Source organism: Blastomyces dermatitidis, assembly GCF_000003525.1.
Source record: "Blastomyces dermatitidis ER-3 genomic scaffold supercont1.9, whole genome shotgun sequence".
In the NCBI taxonomy this organism is placed as follows: domain Eukaryota; kingdom Fungi; phylum Ascomycota; class Eurotiomycetes; order Onygenales; family Ajellomycetaceae; genus Blastomyces; species Blastomyces dermatitidis.
The window spans coordinates 1,084,871-1,102,564 of record NW_025544782.1 but is presented as its reverse complement, the minus strand read 5'-3'; the positions used below and the strand labels follow the sequence as shown (position 1 = coordinate 1,102,564).

Here is a 17,694-nt window from a genome sequence, read left to right as displayed (position 1 = left end):
CAAGTTTATCTGTTATATAGATAATCTTTTTCTTCACTTTCTTTGACTTTCTTAACTCATTGTATGAAATTACTAAGATATATCATCTTCAGAGTATTAAAGATAGTATCTGAAAATATCAAATCTCTGCATCTTATCTGATGATAATATGTGATGAATATTAGTCTTTAAACTGATTGAGATGTTTATTTATCACTCTTAGACTTAATTTTATCAAAGACTGCATGTGCAATTATCAGATATGTATTCAGATCTTCTGTGATTTCATGCTTGATTATTCTATAACTTATTAAGTATGAAGTTATGAAAGAATGAAGCATGAACATATCAGATAAATTCCTTCAGATGAGGCTTTAGATGAGGCTTCAGCACAGTCTTCTCAATTAACAAAGAAGTAGCATTCTTTTCTTAAGACATTTTGAAGTTGAGTCTACAAGAAGCCTATACCAGCCAAGTGTAAAAAAAGATCCCAAACAACATTCAAGGATAAAATATACCTTTGAGAGCAAACCCAGCAAAGATGACAGATTGATATCACAAAAATCACTGAAAGCAGATATGAGCTGGAAGAGTGCCGAGTCAGTTAAAACTGCCTCAAGATCAGTGTACTCATTAAACTGTTTCAGGATTGATGAAAGGAGAAACCAGACAAATCCCGATGGCTATGGTAGGGGTAGGCCCAATTGTCCTCCGCGGAGGTTATCCCTGGCTGCTCAAACATGAACTCCACGATAGTATGTGCATTAGGCATGCTAATAATACATAGGCATTTAGCTAGTTATTCACAAAGGCAAAAATGCAATACATACTTCATTCTCTTTGTCATGCTTTTGGAAAGCGTCCAAAATACGATTCCCCTCTTCAAGACTGTCGGGGCCCATACACAGTCCAAATGAAGCTTGGAAGTTGGCACGACTACCCCATCCGTCCTTAACGATTCTAGCCTTGCTGTGAACCTTGTTGCCTCCACTGCAAGAACCTTCTCCAGTCACGTTGTTGTTGTTGTTGTCGGTGGTGGTGGTGGTGGTGGTGGTGGTGGTCCTGTGGGAAAGATATCAATAGTTAAACATTTTAAGTATAGGTTCATATTTGCCCATAGAGTACGTGAATAGAAGTTGGCATACCCGGTCACATTAGACTAGAAGAACCATTCTTAGCTTCTTTATTGCAGTAGTAATGTAAAAAGTAGTTAAACAAGCAGCTGCGAAGATCAACATGAGGGTTGCTCTGGAAGTAGAACTTAAAACTTACCTTTCTGGTATTTACTGCTGTATTATTTCCAGGCGATTTTCTCGGCATGATGAACAGATTGTTTGCGGAGTAGTCTAATAGGAGAAAGGATGTGTAGCAGTTCTTTTATAAGGTATCAGTCTTTTAAGAGATAGAAAAAGAATAAGATTGCTCAGAACTATTTCCAAAGGCTCATTCATTGTCATTGGGAATGCGGGGTGTTGGAGCCCTAGGCTTCCTAGTACGGACTAGCGCCCCGCACCAAGCATATTAACCCACACTAGATAGAACCAATTATTAATAATACAACCACTCAGACATCCAACATTGACATTACCTAGGTATCACATATGAGATCACGTGTAGGCGGAGCCTTCGCTACGGCAACGCCACTTGGGGCCGGCGGGGGCGGGCAACTGCTGGATCATGTGACAACCTCAAGCCCTAATTTGGCTTCCATAGCAACAACATCTGCGAGACATATTGTTAGTTCTTGTAAATATCAAATGGCCAAAGTATAGTTAGCGAAATGTTTTTGAAGAGTTAATTTTTATATTTCTTCTACACTCTGGGCTAAATGAACGCGCTTATCCGTTCTTGCAGGTCCAATTCAAGGCCGCTCTTGGCTCTATCGTTGTTGTTTATGTCGGTATATTACGTGTGTATGGATACTATAAGTTCTACATCGACACTCCCCCCATCATGGAAACAGTCTATTGAGCTCGTTAGGTCCAAAGACATAGTTGTCGCAAGTCTGAAGGAGGATGATACTACGTGGGTCGGGGAACATCTCTCAGATTGGCATGCCAACATCTATGTCGTGGATAATCCACGAGCAGAATTGACCGTGCCGGTGAATAAAGCTAGGGAGTCAATGGTGTATCTGACGTCAGTAAATGTTAATTTTTTCCCCAGATATTGTGTATTTTCTAACTCTGTGATGATGGTTAGCTATATTATTGATCACTATGATAACCTCCCAGATATCATGATCTTTATGCATAGTAATCGATATCAGTGGCATAACGATGATCCGGTTTACGGTATGAACTGCTTGCAACAAGCATGCCCTGCAATTCTCTCTTCCTCTCACTCTCTCCCTCTCCCTCTTTTTGTTTTTTCTTCTTTTTTTTAAGCCTTTAAGGGCATCAAGTTCGCAAATACATAATTCATGTGCCAAACTAACATAACTAACCCATTGCTATTAAGATGCTGTTCCAATCATCCATTCTCTCCGCCTCCAGCATGTATACAAAGTTGGCTATGCGCCCCTCCGCTGCACGTGGATTCCAGGCTGTCCTGCAGAATTACACCCCTTAAATCCTACAGACGTGGGCCCGGAAAATCGCCAACGTTCAGAGGCCGCGTATGCGGCTGCGTTTCAAAAAATGCTTCCAAATTCCCCTGTTCCGTCAGTTGTCGGGGCGCCGTGCTCGTCGCAGTTCGCTGTGACTAGGGACCAGGTGAGGAAAAGGTCCAAGGAGAGCTACAAGTTGATGCGACGCTGGGTCATGGAGACGGATCTTCCTGATGCGGTTTGTGGGCGTGTTATGGAGTATATGTGGCATAGTATGTGTCGAATTTATACTTTTTATTCATTTCATTTTTATTCTTCTTTTCCATTTTTCTCCCTTAATACCCATTCCATCTGGCATTATCGTCTTTTATACTTAGGTATATATATTGGGTGACATACCGGCTAACATAGCTTTGCTACAGTCATCATGCAAATGCCACCAGTCTACTGTCCCCCAGCAGCAGAGTGCTACTGTATGACATTTGGGCTGTGCAACTTGACCTGCAACACTGTTGTCAGGTGCGAGAACAGATATATTCTCCCCAACATTTCGCGCGTCCCCGATGGCTGGCCGGAAAAGGGTGGTGGTAAGAACGGCTGGCCCGTTCCTGGATGGCATCAATGATGATGAAACGACTACTTTGCCAGCTTCTACGATATTCACGGATTTCAACTTGTTTGATATTGCAACCCCCGCTATCCCTATCTCCTCGCACTTAAAGGGTTGAATAGAAGAGAAATTATCCCTATTTACGGTTGGAATTGGGCTTTCTAGGTACAAAAGATGGTTTACCTTCCTTGAAGGTCGCGAGGTGCTCGTGCGCATTAATTTCAGTCGTCTATTCTCGCTTTGTCTAGCTCCGCTATTTATACCTTAGTGCTATGACCACGACATTTACAAAAAGAGGAAGGTAGCGAAGAGGGGAAAAAAAATACTCTGTACATCAACTCCGCCACAAACGAGAACAGCGGATTTATCAATATACAAAAGCGGGAGATGCGTAACGCGCGATCAGTTTGAAACCTCGTATTCCACCCAAACATGCATACATGGCGAAAATTCCTCCATTCAGCCCCTTAATTCGTTGATGCTATACACCTACCGAAACTAGCTACATCCCGATCCCGATCCCATCCCTCATGCTTTCGAGAGAAAAGCAGCATAACTCTGCACCATGCCAGCAAACCCAACAACGGCTGCTGTGTCTCTAATACCATTCTTGTTGTACCATGCGGATGTACCGAAGCAGAGGATGGACGTTAGAGCGGCGATGCCTTTTTCAATTGGATCGGATAGGGCACCCTGCGCCGATTGGGACCAGCGGTAGTTGGTTAATGCTATCGATGGCGGGTTAGTTTAGGGAGGAAGAATGGGGATATGTCCCTTTCGTTTTTATCGGCTCTTTCTGGGCGAATTTCTCTTTTCATTTCTTTTCCTTTTTTATCGCCGTTTTTGTCGGCGATGAAAGCCTACTGGCAGACAGGCGCCGTGTATGGATGACTATGATACCCCCTTTCGAACCTGTATGAGATAAAACTTACCAACAATGAGAAAGAAGATGCTTCCCTGTGAATGCCGATACTCGGGTATTAGTTAAATTCGAGTTTGCATTCTTATGATATTATGTAGGAAACAAAACCAAATGGATTATCTTAAACAAGACATCAAAATGAAGGATATGGGGATCCCAGCTTGTCTTCCTTATAATAAATCATTCCACATACTCGCCTGATTCAGACGACCCAAAAGCCCCAAACGGAAATAATTCCGACAACTTGAAACGAAATAAATCAGAAAAGAAAAGCTACTACATACCTGATACCACCCAGCTCTCGAAAAGGCGCCCACATGCCGTGGCAGGCCCTTGAACTGCGGATCACTCATGAACGATTTGCTCGCAAGCTATATAATTAAGGAAGGGGTTAAATAATTAGCTATCAAGACACCCTTATTCAATAGGTATCAATTACTATATTTATATAACCACATACCGTATGGCCAACTGCGAGCAGTGCGAACATAGCAGCGGTGGTTTTGTATGCTGTTGACATCGTGATTCGTTTTTTCTTTACGTTTTGTCTATATGTGGGTATGGGTCGTTGTGCAAAGTGAAATATAGCAATCAGAGTAATTTTTTGGATTAATTATTCAATGGAGTTGGTATTGCTTCGGTGAAAGAAAAGCTCATTGGTTTATGTAGTGTTGCTACCTCGCTCGTTTCCTTAAAGATAGTTAAGTTACCTCGGTTGTAGAAGATTAGCGTCGCGTAGCGTAGCGTGGTTAGGAGGATTCCAATAAAACTCAACCTGGGTTAAAAAAATAGTTACATATTGATAGACAGATATTGGGCAATATACTAAGATTGTCTGTTTGGATAGTAGTATGCCGCTGTAAGATTGAATTTTATCAATTGGCCAGAGGAGTTTGCGGGCTTTCGGCGCTAGTGCCGCTGTAAATAACCCCCTTTTTGCCAATTCGAGGGTGTCATAACCCTATTCAAGAACTGAACAGAATATCTTCCTTCTCAATAAGCTGGCTAGACCTCCTCAGATGATGTTGCATTGCCGTGGTGCTATTCTGCAACCGGTGGATTGCAATGCGCCTTGTGCTCTCCATTCCTCTATCTCCTTTTCCCAGAGCTGGCCTATTCTTTCAAGTTGTATTGATATAATTTCCAGGGTCTTGCGTGTTTGCACATCTGTATGTGCGGGTGCGCGCGTTCTGGTGCGCCGCTCATCTTCTTTTCCCAGTAACCGTGCCATGCTTACTCACTCTCTGTAGTGAGTGCGCCACAGCGTACAGAAAACCACACTGTAAAGAAAATATTTTGAATATAGTAATCTTCAAAAATTAATTAATAATCACCATCACATCTATCTATAATATAAAGATTATCTATATACTCATTAGAAGGTGTAGAATCCACTGTAAGTTGAGATTCTATAGAATTATCTTGTTGTGGTTGAGTGACTGTAGATTTTGTAGATTTGATTCCAATCAATTGAAGAGTCTTATTGAACATCTTTTTCATCTCATCTGCTCTACAGGTCGCGATCTTGCGATTGGCATCCTTAATAGTGAGGACTCCATCTACTTGCACCTGCCTGTGGGAGGATTTGATGATCTGATGTCTATTTGCTTGATAATGATCTGCAAGTTCATTCTCACAGTGCATGTTCAATTCTGCCTGAAGTTCTGGATCATGCTACCCTTGAAGATCTTGTTCAACTGCCTTGTCAAACCAGGTGTAAGAATATCCTTCACATCTTCTAAGGTCTTGACTGCTGTATTGATTTGATGACATAGTTTTGCAACCATCTCTGAGAAGGTTAATTGTGAGAAGGCAGTTGATGATCAATCTGCAGGTGGCGGGGTAAAGTGATTGCATATATCATCATCATCATTGTATATGTTGAGATCCAGGGCATCATTTTGAATTCATGGGTTTTTGCTTGACTTGTTTGTAATCTGGCAGGTGTTTGATGAATCAATATATTCATATCTTGCTTACTGTGGGAGGTGCAGTCTCTGAATCTGTATGATGCTGTCTCAACATGCAGTTCACAATATGCTCGATGATGAATGGGCAAAAATTAATGTTCAACTGATGAATTCATATCTTAATTGCCTCTTCCTGACTGTCATTCAATGCTTGATTCAGTGGAACCCTCATAGTCCTTGATTTCTTCTCATTGATTCTCTCATACAAGGTGACATATGAGACTTTGAATTCTCGCGACAGAGATGTGATTTTTAATTTTGAATTGCTTTTGTACGCGTCAACAGCTCTTTGCAACTGCTCCTCAGTGTAATTAGAAGATTTAGGCATGGTTATAATTAATGATGATTATTTGAAGATGAAGAATGAAGATATTGAAAATATTTTCTTTACAGTGTGGTTTTCCGTACGCTGTGGCGCACTCACTACAGAGAGTGAGTAAGCATGGCACGGTTAATATCCAATACTCAGAGAATCAGGTACCTTTAAAATGATACACCTGAGAAAGTGGTAATGTATCACCCCATTTTAAGGGTCCGGGATTTCTTCGGGAACGATCGAAGCAGTATTAGCTGCTTGAACTGCGGGAACGACCCTGAGCACGGTGATCACTTGGGCCAGATAAGCATTGTAGGCAAGTCGTCAGCACTCATCCAAGCGTTTCCGGAAGACCCTTAATCTCCTCTCCATTCCAGGTTACAGACACAACCTTATCGTCAGCATCCTCCTGCACTTCCCCTGCATGCTTAACCTCAACTCCCAATGCTGCCAAGCCCGCATCGTCCGCCCTTTTATTCCACAAAACCTGCCGAACACGACCATCTAACTCCGCAAAAATCCATACCAAGGGGTACCTGCTTTTCAACAGCGCAGTCCGCAGCCCCTTCGTAGACTCCCTCGAGCTTACGAGCATGCCCAGTATTCCCTGGCCGCGCCATCCCACCGGTGCTCCTGCAAAAGTTCCCTCTAGCTCCCGTACCACGTTCGGACCTACTTTGTTTTTCAGAGCCTTGCATTGTACGATGACGCGTAGCGGTTGTGAGTTTGCGTCCGGAAGATGCCAGCTGCCCACTAGGTCTATGCCGGAGTCTAGCCTGCCGCCTATGCGGGTCAGGTCGAGAGCCCAGCGGCGGAGGGCCTGACGGACAGTGTATTCGTAGTGTGTACCGACGTACGTGGTACTTGTTGGGTCTAGAGAAGTTCTCGCGGCGTAGTCGAGGAATGAAGGGAGGTCATGATGCTGGGAGGTCGGGGAAGCCGGGGGTATGGGCGGAGCGGGAATATCGGAGAATAACCGGTAAGCACACTGTAGAGGAGTGCGGGCAGATAGCCGAGAGGACAGTAGAAAGGGACGTATATGTATCATTGGATTAGTTGGAGGTGAGAATAATGTTTTATGGAAAGATTTTGTCCTATTAGCTCCCTTGCTTTGTCGCGCATCGAAGGTTCAGACCGTTGCCAAGCCGGAGCTCAGAGCTTCAGCTGCTGACCTCATCATTCTTCCCCGTCGCATTCTCAACTGATATCACATTGCTCACTCCGCATGACGAACTCCGCACGAAACGGGCAGTTCTATGCGTATCGCGATAAACAATTGTATATGCTTAATCTCAGTTTATCCATATTCAAAATAATAGCCCACCATCCTCAACTACTAGCGAGGGAAGCTACCGCTCTCCGCTCCACCACCACATCAGCTACGATGGCAGACATTCTCACACAGCTCCAAACATGCTTGGACCAGGTATACCTAATCCGTTCCACAGATATAAACCAAAAACTAAAAAAAATTAGAAGTCCTATCTAACCAAAGCTAAATCACCTGCATCTAGCTCGCAACCCAATTCTACGCCACCCTCTGTTACCTAACAACATACCACGACCACTCCGCCGCAACCCCACCCTCCAACGTCCCAACCGCAATCCCACAACTGAAAAAGATTCCCAAAAACCCTCCTCCCACAACTACTGTATCCACCACCGCCAAAGGCACCAGTGGAGCCGCTGCCTCCTCACAAGCCCAACAATCCACCACCCCGGCAGCCGCAGAAGCACAAGCCCAGCAAGAAGAATCGCCTCCAGCAGAACCCACCCCAGATACCCCCGAGATCTTTGCGCTACGACAGCGCGAGCTAGCGCGTGACCTAATCGTCAAAGAGCAGCAGATTGAGTACCTCATCAGCGTTTTACCTGGGGTGGGGAGCAGTGAGACGGAGCAGGAGGAGAGGATTAGGCGGCTAGCGGAGGAGTTGAGGGTTGTGGAGGCGGAGAGGATGGAGAAGAGGAGGGAGATGAGGAGGTTGGGGGAGAGGGTTGATGAGCTGTTGGGAGCTGTGGAGGGGAGGTGGTAAGGGAACGATACTCTTCGGGGAGGGTGGTTGGTCGTTTTTGGAGTTTTCTGGGTTTATGGGTAACTTTCTTTGGCAGGAGGGGATTTATTAAATAAATAGTACGGACGGCGTTGGATGGATGGTGGTGGTGCGTTCTTTTGTGGTTGCTTGTGGATGGGATTCCTTTGACCTGTTGGATATTCATTGCTTTCCTATTATTGACACTAAAATTTATAGGGCATTGGCACTGCCTTCCTGAGTGAGAGATCCCCGTGGACTTAGTCCACGAGATATGGCAGTATGTCGTCAATATCTAATGATAAAAATACATGATTCCGTTGCTTGTAAATTGATATATAAGAAGACAAGAGGGATCGGGTAAACAATCCGAGATACCTCACTTTTTTTTGTTCCAGATATCTATTTATCTATGTGGAACGAACCTAAGAGTAGGAGTGAGACTTCGAGAAGCAAAAATCCACAGGACTATCAAATAGTTCATCATCGGGCAGGAATGATGAAATAAGCTGCGAATTCGAGAGTAAATCATTAGCCCGCCAAAGTTAAAAGCGCGCCGCCATGGGCAGAGGTGTTACAAACAAATGTAAAAGGTCTTGGAATGGGATGTACATGTACATGTGCATACAAAAGGGATACGAAGATGAAAAAAATATAAAATGAAGTGAAAATGAAACAGCAAAAGAAGAAGGAAAAGAAAACAAAAAGTATTCTGGGTATATGTTAATCGTGAATTTGGGAATAAAAAACATTAGAATAAAATAAAATGATGTGAAAGGAAGAGGAAAGGAGAGGAGAAAGAAAAGTCTTTTTCGAAGGCAAGTGATAACAAATCCAGATAAATGCGGTTAAATCTCTGCCAGCCAAACATAGCCATATTCTATCTATCATCTATCGGAATCCGAATTGTGGCTCCTTGTTTCACGCGCCGGAAAGGGTGATGTTTTTCTGAAGGTAATGTGAAAATTGTTGCCCATGGATGGATGTATGTGAGTGGGTGACTAGCACCCTCGGACGCGGTGCGATCGTGAGTCGTGTATGAGTCGTGAGTCGTGGTAGATGCGAAGGAGTTTTATAAAACAAAAGAAGAAGGAGAAGAAGGAGAAGGGGAAGCAAAAAAAAAAAAAAAAAAGAAAGAAAGAAAGAAAAAAGAAAAAAGAAAAAAGAAAAAAGAAAAAAGCGGGAATCCAGTTCGATGATCCCACATGCAAAGTAAGACCGTAAAAAGCGAGGCAAGCCAGACCACAAGCTTCACTTTCACGTAAACAGATTCCGATACTCCTTCATCCTCTCTTGCTGCAACTCCCTCCTATCCAACCTGCTCCGATTCAAACTCATATCTGCCATCTGCTGTTTCTTTTTTGCCAGCTCCGCAATCTTCTCCTCAATGCTATCCTTCATGATGAACTGGATGGTCGTCACTTCACGCGTCTGGCCTAGGCGATGAACCCGGTCCACAGCTTGCGCAATCGCTGCTGGGTTATATTGCGGCTCCATGATGTACACTCTAGATCCTGAGGTGAGATTTAGCCCGACGCCCCCCGCGCCTAGAGTAGCGAGGAGGACGGTGATGTCGTTGTTGTCGCGGAATTCGTCGAGGGCGGCATTGCGCTGTTTGAGAGACATGGTGCCGTCGAGGCGAGTGAAAGTAGTGATTCCGTTATCCTCTAGTGCAATTTCGATTAGGTCCAGGTGCGATGTCCAGGAGGAGAATACGACGCTTTTGATCGGGGGTTCATCGGGCGCTTTCTTACTTTCTTCCACTGTGTCGAGGAGGTGTGAGATGAGCGCTTTGGTTTTTGTATGCGGTCCTTCGTACTGGCCGAATTTCTTAGCTTGTTTGGGATTATGTCTTGTGGATAATTGGGATGCTTGGAATTTCTCAAAGCCCCGACACGTAATGGCTGAATATGTTACGGGAATTAGGCCTTTGCAGAATGTGCAGCAAAGCTGGGATCGTTTGCCTGCGTTTTCATTGAAAACTTGTTGAATTGGCGGGAAGCACTCTGCGCAAACAGTATCATAGCATGGTAGCATGGCTGCCATGAGTGGATCTTTATCGCTCGGGCTATCTTCTGGAGATTGGAGCGTGATGGTGTTTCCACATCTTGCACACACATCTGCGGCCGACTCTTTCATCAGGGCGAGCATTTCATATGCCTTTTTCTCCGTGACGGTTAAAGAATCCTCGTCAGTTGGCTGCTCCAAATCAATAGCGTCAGTGGCACTTAACCCTTTAAACCTGTCCCGGTCTTGTTGATCGAGGAGTTCTTTTCCATGAGCACTAATTTGTCTCAGAACCATCATCGCCTTTAAAACTAGATGATACATTTTCCCTCGCATCTTTTCTTTGCTCTCGCCAGCAATTACATTCATCATTACGTTAGACTCCTTTCTAAAGAACTCATGGAGCATCTTTTCGCGCTCCGAAAACGTCAAGGTGATGACCTTGTCATGGCGAGGTGGTAGGTTAATGCGATCTTTGACGCGGCGGAGAGTGAACGAATCAACGAGCATGCGGAGATTCGGGATTGCCTTCGGATTCTCACACTTAAATGGAGCAATAATGTAAGCCGCAAACTGAGCCTTCTCCACGTACGGATGGAGCCTCAAAAACCTCGTGACAGACGCTAAGTCTTCTAGTCGGTTCTGGATCGGTGTTCCAGTGACCGACCAACGGCATTGAGAATTTAGCGCAAATATAGCCTGGGATTGAGCAGCGCTTTGTTCTCTGATAGCGTGTGCTTCATCGAGAACGATACGGAACAAGTTCATACGGGTGAGAGGGCTAGTTCCTCTCTTCGTGCTTTTGCCAGATAGTTCACTGAGTATTGTGCTGTAAGTAGTGATGATGAGGTCGTACTTTGATAATTCATCCGGGTCCTCTGTTCTTGTAGGTCCATGAAAGACATAATATGACAGAGCATCCTCCTCCAGGTGTTCCTCGATCTGGTTAACCCAGTTCCCTACTGCGCTTAGAGGGCAAACCAAAAGGGTGCTTTTTACATTCCGTGCTGCAGGATTGTTCAATAATCTCTTGTCGACGGTGTGTAATGCCCACTCTAATGACTCGAGATGGGTAGATATGACAAGCGATAGAATACTCAACGTCTTCCCCAAACCCATCATATCCGCCAATAAGCCTCCATAAACTTGTGGTGGCTCCTCGAACAACGTAACACCACTGATAATATCGCGATAGCACTTTTGGCCGTTCGACTGGTAATGGATCCTCCATAAAGAATTGTTTTCCTCTTCCTTTTCACCAAACGTTCGGGGCTTTTCCTTATGTAACATATACCACAGCGCTTGTTTCTGATGTGCAAGTAGAGGCGTTTTTATCGAAGCAGGCGGCTCCATTTGCGGAATATTTTCAGCGCTAGTCAACTGATCGAGCATTTTCGTGACAGCACTGTTAATTTCTTCTGCTGTCCGTGTTTCTGATTGGACTGCAAGTCGATTCGCGGTACTCGCCGCTCGAACAAGGCGTCTCTCGGCATGGGGGTTGTAGGTCGACATCCCAGCTTCAACTGAGTTGGGCGTCCCTAGCCAAACGTTCTTCTGGCCAAGATGCTTCCCGATCCCGTCGGCCATCTTCCTGGGACCGTAGAGGTTTATAGTTATGCGGTATATCTCCGAGCAAGCTTGCCCCGGCCATTCGTTTTCCTTTTTCCTGCGGACGTCGAGCCGAGCTTGAGTCCGCACCTTGAAGATTGTCGAGTCCAGAAGCGGCACTAAGGCTGCTGAAACTCGATGGTCAATGATCCCAAATACATTTTGTGAAGGGTCTGCAACCTCAATCCTTGTATCTGGGCCGCGAGTACGAAAAAGTTGACATCGAATAGAGGGCCAATCAGATGATGTGGCGCCAAAAACCGACTTCATTGAACGAGGAACTTGGTGAGCGTAAACCATCGCGCCTTCAATTCTTCCATAGCAGACCTCCTCCATTCCTAAATCCTTATTACCAAGAAAAACCACATCGTCATCTTCATTTTTGTCATCTAGGTTAATTGTTAGCACAAATATATAATTCATCGAGGAACGCGCTGGAGGTGGTTACCTCTTGTAAGATCTATCATCGCCACTTCAGACAGTGACGGAGTACTGGCTCCCGAACGTTCCTTCATATAATCCGCCAGCCCCCGTCTAGCACTGGAAGCGAACTTCTGCTCCGAACTACTAGCATGGCGATTCGCGTCGCGTTTTATCCGTTTCTGTGGTTGAACTCCGCGCTCTTCAACCCCATACATATTTTCAATCATAGTTCTATGACGGTCAAACCGACTCGGCTCCAACCCACGCGTTGAATCCGTCTTCTCGCTTTGGGAATCACTCGCGTTTCCAGCCGAGGCAGAATAGCTCTGGTTATCGCTGCTGTGTTGCGGAGTAGTAGGCGTCTGAGATACTGGTGCACTAGCATTTGTTCCTGGCTTGCGCGCTTTCAAGCTTCGAGGGCTTAATAACACTCTGGGATCGAAGGCTGTTCCCGAGGGCGCACTAGCGGGTCGGGGAGAGCTGGAGCTTGAGCCTATGTGTACAAAAAGTCGAAGTGAGCATGGGAACCGGACGGAGTAAGTGGAGTTTTAAGAGGGTAACAAAAAGGGGGAGTCGTTATATGAGATGTGAACAAAAGAAAATGCGTTCAGAGCTTGCGACCCAGCCGTACAGAGAGACAAGAGGTGAGACAGAAAGGAAACTGAGCGCAATGCAAACATACTTTTCGCCGGCTGCTTTTTAAAAGCTTTCGGGTCCAGCAGGACTGCCGCAGAAGAATTCATGTTAACTCAGGGAGGTATTTTCGATTTTCGTCCGGGATGTGTATCAAGGAAATTGGCCTCGAAAGATCCGGAAAGCTGCCGCAAGGAGCGAAATCAAAATTTAAAACATGAAAAACACGAAAAGTTTAAGGAAAAGTATGTAGCACAACTCATGTCGAGAAGGCATCCGCAGATTATATCAGGAAAAAGAAAAAGGATGTGAAGGTTAGGTGAAGGGGGAGGTGGACTCGAGACCAGTTCGATGGCAGACTGAATCGAGAAGCTCAGTTTGCGAGCGAGCGAGGGAGGCAAAGGCACGCGCAGTGTGTTGAGTTCCGCCTCAATCTGGCCAGTGATGCTTTGGATGAAATGTGCTTAGCCATTCATTCACTGGTCAGTCCGGATAGACACCGTGATAGATGTAGGAGGTGATTGGCGATGTTGGAGGAATCTGGAAGGGGGAGTGGAATGACGCATTGGGATATATATGGGGGAAAGAGTCGAGATGGCGCTAGCAGATAAGATAAGCCGGAGTGGCATGTGACCTGACCTAAATAGGTATAGGCGGATATTTAAACTCGGCCAAGAAAGATAGATACGCAGACATTTTGCGGGGGAAAGAATAGACTTGATAACAGGGAAAGTATTGGGTTATTTAATATTATGTACGTATATACATATTCTAGGTTAGTAGAAGGAAATAAGATATAAATATAATTCGGCAAAAAATGGAAAGACATTATCGAGAAGGCAAAAGTTGAAGAGCTATGTATCTTGGGCATGCTTGCGATACCACCCGGAAAACACCACGAATAAGAAACGATATTGGCGAACCCAAGGAAGGCAGGTTTCTATTAATTCCACCACAAGCCGGTCAAAAATAAAGAATCCTCCCTTTAATAAAAGACCGTAATGAAAAGAAAGAGAAAAGCAAAGAAGACAGGAAAGTGGAACATGCCAACAACGCTAATATAACTCCATATGCTCATGCCATGACCCCAATTGTATATCCTAGACATGGATGACAAACGTAAAACGGGAAATGCGAAATAAAGAGATAGACATATCATTGGGAGAAGAAACCCCCCGCATTGGAGAGAGGGGGGCAAGGCGGGAACAAAATAGAGAACATTAAGGTAACTGAAAGGTGCATTTTGCCCAACCAAAACCATGTATGTGAATGAGCAAAGGAATAAATGTTTATAATCATTAGATTGCACTTCTTCCTGTTCAGCACCAGGTGAAAACCGGGTTCTTGCTCTTGACAGCCTCGAGTCGCTCGACGATCACCTTGCGCTCATTCCCTTCCATCTCTTCCGCCGCCGCGTAGCCAAGGTCACCTTCAAGATCATCGCCGCCGAACATAAACGCCACGCTGCCCCGCCGATGAGTAAAGGATGCGGCGTTCTTTTTATGTGCTGCATGTTTGGAATCGACACCTAATTTGGGCCTCGATGGGTTAGATGCAGTAGCGCGGACGGGAGCAGCTGTCCAGCTCGCTGTGAGATCCCGCTCGTTGTCTTCGTCTACCCCGTCAAAGTTGCTATGGCTAAAACCACCAAGCGAAGTCGGGCTGCCCGCCACTTCTCTTCTGCCGCTGGAGTCTGCGGAGCCTCTCTCATCGCGGGACAGCGCGAATCTGTTAGGGTTGGGAAGTTCATGGGATGGTGAGCCTAGGTTTAAGAGATCACGGTGTGGCCCAGAGTTGGATGATATGGCTGTGCTGATATCCATCTCCTCCTGCTCGCGATCTAGCTCTCGTCGCTTCTGCATTTCGGTAGAAGAGACGCGGAGCGGGATGGCAACGGGGATGTCGACCAGGTCGTCCCAGACGCATACTCGTGTTCTTCGCGTAAGCTCCAGGGGTCCATGGTCTGGTTGTTTGAGAGTCTCGACCACATTCCATGCCTGACCCTTCATAACTGCTATTTGTCGCGCAAACATGCTCTCTTTGAAATCGGAATCCTGACTGAAGACCCGCCGCAGAGCAGTTTGTGTGCCGCTCCACCAGGCGGTCGACGTAAGGAGAGGCAAGAAATGGTCTCGAGTTTTTCGCGAGAACGGCTGACCGATGAGAGAAACAGGAAGAAAAAGCCAACCAAAGGGGAAACTTCGCCACTGTTTCATAAAATTAAAATATTAGTATGCCGCTCTCATAGCTTAAGCAAATACTGACGGCATTCAACTTACGGCATCAGGATGCTTCCAGGGCCACGATAAGCTATTATCGATAGCTCCGATGGATATGCTGGGGTGGGGTAGATCTGGCGCATTGGACGGTGTCGCTGACCGGCTAACAGCAACCATCGTTTCCTGGCGCCGGTATGGCCGAATGCCTGAGCCTAGACGATCCGAGCTTAAAGAAACAGGCTGTGGCGGGGGCGTATGGTCATCATCATCCGAATGGTTTGTGCCGTTTACCTTTGGCGGTTCAGCAACGATAGAGACATTCTCAGTCTGCCAGTCGATTTTTATCATCCAATTGTCCAATCCACGGTCTGTGTTACGCATGATATAATCCAAGATAACCAGCTTTTCAAGCTCCTCGCGGAAGGTTTGCTTGAGGTTCTCGGACCAATAAAACCGAGGATGGGGGGACTCTTCTTGCGAAGGAGATGGGGAGAAATGACGGTCTTCATATTCATCTTCGTCATCGGACTGGGTGCCGGATGGTCGACATGCTTCATTCCAAGGACGCTTCTTCCTCCTTGGTGCATCCCCTGCAGCGAAGCCGGAGTTATGTTGATCGGGCCAGGGATGCTCACGGAGGAATATGTTGGCATCTTTATAGCCCTTCAAGAAGACTTGAAAGCTACCAACTTTTGCCGGCAACTGTTTCCTATTACCCCAAGCACTCCGACGGTCCCAGAAGTCGTAGTAAAAGGATTTCGAGGATAGATAGACGATGTCGGTGTAGGGGACAAGGTTTGTTTTTAGGCGGGTATCAAGGACGTAGGCAGCGGCCTCGGAAACGTAAGATAAATTAGGAATTAAACAAGCTCGGCCGAAAAAGCAGGGGAACAAATTTCTGTGTATCCATTTCGTCCACTTGGGATTTCGTGATGCGTAGGGTTCCTCATCTTTCGGTTTGAAAACACCCACGACTTTCCCCTGGCTATTTCTTGCAAAGTAACTCCCCGAGCTACCCTGTGATATCATCTTCGGGTGTACCCCTAACTCGATTGCAGTTCTCACGCTATCGACAACAGCTTCGAATTCCTCCTTGGTCATCCGATCTGCATCTGCAGGGTCATGTTCGAGGGATTCTGACGTAACTGGGCGAATTCCATCGGGAGGCTGAAATACGGAGTGGTGTATCTCCAATTTCTCTTCCGAGGCAGTCTTTCCCTTAACCTTGTGAATCTTGAACTTGGCGGCGATTTCTTCCGCCCACCTCTCAAGCCGCATATTGATGGCCTTTATATCCACACCGGAATTACTCCGCACACGCCTTCGAGATCTATTTGGGCGGTGCCGGGAACTAGTTGGTGAAGACCGTCCTGATGCATGCATCTGGGGGCGGGAATGAATAGGGGCGTATCTGGGGGCGGAGGTGGAGAGGCGAGGAGGCGCGGCGAAGGGGTCCTCATCATCGGAGTAGTCGTAAAAGTCATGATCTCTTTCTTCATCAGCCTGAGCAAGGCGCTCATAGCCGGATGTAGCAGGACGATGTTTCTTGGGCGCCATTGTGAGGAAGAAATGGGTGGGCGGTTCTTAGGAGTAAGGGAAGGTCAAATAAATACTTGGCACAACAGAACGTAGCTTCATTGAGGGATGAGGCGGCAACACTCCGGAGAAGATCACGCATTCAACAATTCAAGACGCTTTTGACATAACCAATTACAAGTAGAGGAAAGCAACAAGGGGCAAAATATGTTATACGCAATCAGGATAATAAAGCGGTCGTCGAGTTTTTTTTTAGCAGCCGAAGCATGAAGATCAATAAATGCTCCTATTTAATTTACACATCGATCTTGTAAGGATGGAAGTGTTGGCCCTTACGGCCGTTGCGGTTAGCGATCCCACTAGATCACGTGACCCACCACTATATTATGTTCCTGTAGATAGATCTATCAATACAACCTTCAACTATTCTACAGGTTATAGCCCGGATGGCATGTTTTTCTTTTTAGAATATTATACCAACATATTTTTGACACAGATAGTTCACCTTTTTTTGGAAAGACTCTCACTCTTTATTAGAGATATTCCATTTTCTCTGAATCTGTCAGTCAGCAGATTCATATACTTTATTTTTTTTTGAGAAAGTGTGTTCTTCATTGTAAAGGATATCACTTTTTACCTTTTTTTTTTTTTATATGTCTAGAAGAAGCAGAGCCACCTCAATATGAGTGATACACCTGTTACTTCAGAGTTCAGCTCAAGGCTCAGAATCACACACTTCACTAGATGACTCATTGATAGAATGATCACTCATTATGAGAAAGCTTCTAACTTGCAAGATAAGACTGAGATCAGTTTTCATCAAAGTATGAAATTTGATGATGATGAGACAATGAAGAAACTTCAGAACAAAGAAAAGCAGAGTTAACATTCAT

At 45.4% G+C, this 17,694-nt stretch overlaps 8 protein-coding genes across 8 annotated transcripts; 2 read left to right on the top strand and 6 right to left on the bottom strand.

Moving 5' to 3' along the window:
- Window positions 1-743: 743 nt before the first annotated feature.
- BDCG_07592 (uncharacterized protein) lies at window positions 744-1,299 on the bottom strand (the record flags this gene model as incomplete). Its single annotated transcript, XM_045423380.1, has 4 exons — window positions 744-752; window positions 810-1,041; window positions 1,125-1,138; window positions 1,252-1,299. The coding sequence occupies 4 exons, from the start codon at window positions 1,297-1,299 to the stop codon at window positions 744-746; spliced, it is 303 nt and encodes a 100-aa protein (XP_045278788.1).
- Window positions 1,300-1,745: 446 nt separating this feature from the next.
- On the top strand, window positions 1,746-4,870 carry BDCG_07591 (uncharacterized protein). Its single transcript, XM_045423379.1, has 4 exons — window positions 1,746-2,118; window positions 2,182-2,273; window positions 2,440-2,799; window positions 2,950-4,870. Exons 1-4 carry the CDS (start codon window positions 1,808-1,810, stop codon window positions 3,150-3,152), a joined length of 966 nt encoding a protein of 321 aa, XP_045278787.1. The 5' UTR covers window positions 1,746-1,807; the 3' UTR covers window positions 3,153-4,870.
- BDCG_07590 (uncharacterized protein) lies at window positions 3,666-4,579 on the bottom strand (the record flags this gene model as incomplete). The annotated part of the gene is made up of 4 exons (XM_045423378.1): window positions 3,666-3,865; window positions 4,070-4,094; window positions 4,344-4,430; window positions 4,520-4,579. 4 exons carry the CDS (start codon window positions 4,577-4,579, stop codon window positions 3,666-3,668), a joined length of 372 nt encoding a protein of 123 aa, XP_045278786.1.
- A 512-nt stretch (window positions 4,871-5,382) lies between the features above and the next one.
- Window positions 5,383-5,703, bottom strand: BDCG_17586 (uncharacterized protein; the record flags this gene model as incomplete). Its single annotated transcript, XM_045426691.1, has 2 exons — window positions 5,383-5,401; window positions 5,432-5,703. 2 exons carry the CDS (start codon window positions 5,701-5,703, stop codon window positions 5,383-5,385), a joined length of 291 nt encoding a protein of 96 aa, XP_045282218.1.
- A 973-nt stretch (window positions 5,704-6,676) lies between these two features.
- Window positions 6,677-7,393, bottom strand: BDCG_07589 (uncharacterized protein; the record flags this gene model as incomplete). Its single annotated transcript, XM_045423377.1, has 1 exon — window positions 6,677-7,393. The coding sequence occupies one exon, from the start codon at window positions 7,391-7,393 to the stop codon at window positions 6,677-6,679; it is 717 nt and encodes a 238-aa protein (XP_045278785.1).
- A 103-nt stretch (window positions 7,394-7,496) lies between these two features.
- BDCG_07588 (uncharacterized protein) lies at window positions 7,497-9,056 on the top strand. Its single transcript, XM_045423376.1, has 2 exons — window positions 7,497-7,771; window positions 7,860-9,056. The coding sequence occupies exons 1-2, from the start codon at window positions 7,571-7,573 to the stop codon at window positions 8,376-8,378; spliced, it is 720 nt and encodes a 239-aa protein (XP_045278784.1). The 5' UTR covers window positions 7,497-7,570; the 3' UTR covers window positions 8,379-9,056.
- A 460-nt stretch (window positions 9,057-9,516) lies between these two features.
- BDCG_07587 (SNF2 family helicase/ATPase) lies at window positions 9,517-13,623 on the bottom strand. Its single transcript, XM_045423375.1, has 3 exons — window positions 13,096-13,623; window positions 12,439-12,906; window positions 9,517-12,379 (listed from the first exon to the last, which is right to left on the bottom strand). The coding sequence occupies exons 1-3, from the start codon at window positions 13,154-13,156 to the stop codon at window positions 9,633-9,635; spliced, it is 3,276 nt and encodes a 1,091-aa protein (XP_045278783.1). The 5' UTR covers window positions 13,157-13,623; the 3' UTR covers window positions 9,517-9,632.
- A 110-nt stretch (window positions 13,624-13,733) lies between these two features.
- BDCG_07586 (phosphatidylinositol 4-kinase type II subunit alpha) lies at window positions 13,734-17,088 on the bottom strand. The gene is made up of 2 exons (XM_045423374.1): window positions 15,326-17,088; window positions 13,734-15,253 (listed from the first exon to the last, which is right to left on the bottom strand). Exons 1-2 carry the CDS (start codon window positions 16,820-16,822, stop codon window positions 14,366-14,368), a joined length of 2,385 nt encoding a protein of 794 aa, XP_045278782.1. The 5' UTR covers window positions 16,823-17,088; the 3' UTR covers window positions 13,734-14,365.
- Window positions 17,089-17,694: the final 606 nt, after the last annotated feature.

Bases quoted from the DNA above. Each gene is read 5' to 3' on its own strand.
- BDCG_07591 (XM_045423379.1), top strand. From the start codon at position 1,808: ATGAACGCGCTTATCCGTTCTTGCAGGTCCAATTCAAGGCCGCTCTTG. The intron at 2,119-2,181 runs GTCAGTAAATGT...GATGATGGTTAG, and splicing joins GAGTCAATGGTGTATCTGAC to CTATATTATTGATCACTATG. The intron at 2,274-2,439 runs GTATGAACTGCT...ATTGCTATTAAG, and splicing joins TAACGATGATCCGGTTTACG to ATGCTGTTCCAATCATCCAT.
- BDCG_07588 (XM_045423376.1), top strand. From the start codon at position 7,571: ATGACGAACTCCGCACGAAACGGGCAGTTCTATGCGTATCGCGATAAA. The intron at 7,772-7,859 runs GTATACCTAATC...ACCTGCATCTAG, and splicing joins TCCAAACATGCTTGGACCAG to CTCGCAACCCAATTCTACGC.
- BDCG_07587 (XM_045423375.1), bottom strand. From the start codon at position 13,156: ATGAATTCTTCTGCGGCAGTCCTGCTGGACCCGAAAGCTTTTAAAAAG. The intron at 12,907-13,095 runs GTATGTTTGCAT...TTGTACACATAG, and splicing joins TAAAAAGCAGCCGGCGAAAA to GCTCAAGCTCCAGCTCTCCC. The intron at 12,380-12,438 runs GTAACCACCTCC...CAATTAACCTAG, and splicing joins GATGATAGATCTTACAAGAG to ATGACAAAAATGAAGATGAC.
- BDCG_07586 (XM_045423374.1), bottom strand. From the start codon at position 16,822: ATGGCGCCCAAGAAACATCGTCCTGCTACATCCGGCTATGAGCGCCTT. The intron at 15,254-15,325 runs GTAAGTTGAATG...TTTATGAAACAG, and splicing joins CCTGGAAGCATCCTGATGCC to TGGCGAAGTTTCCCCTTTGG.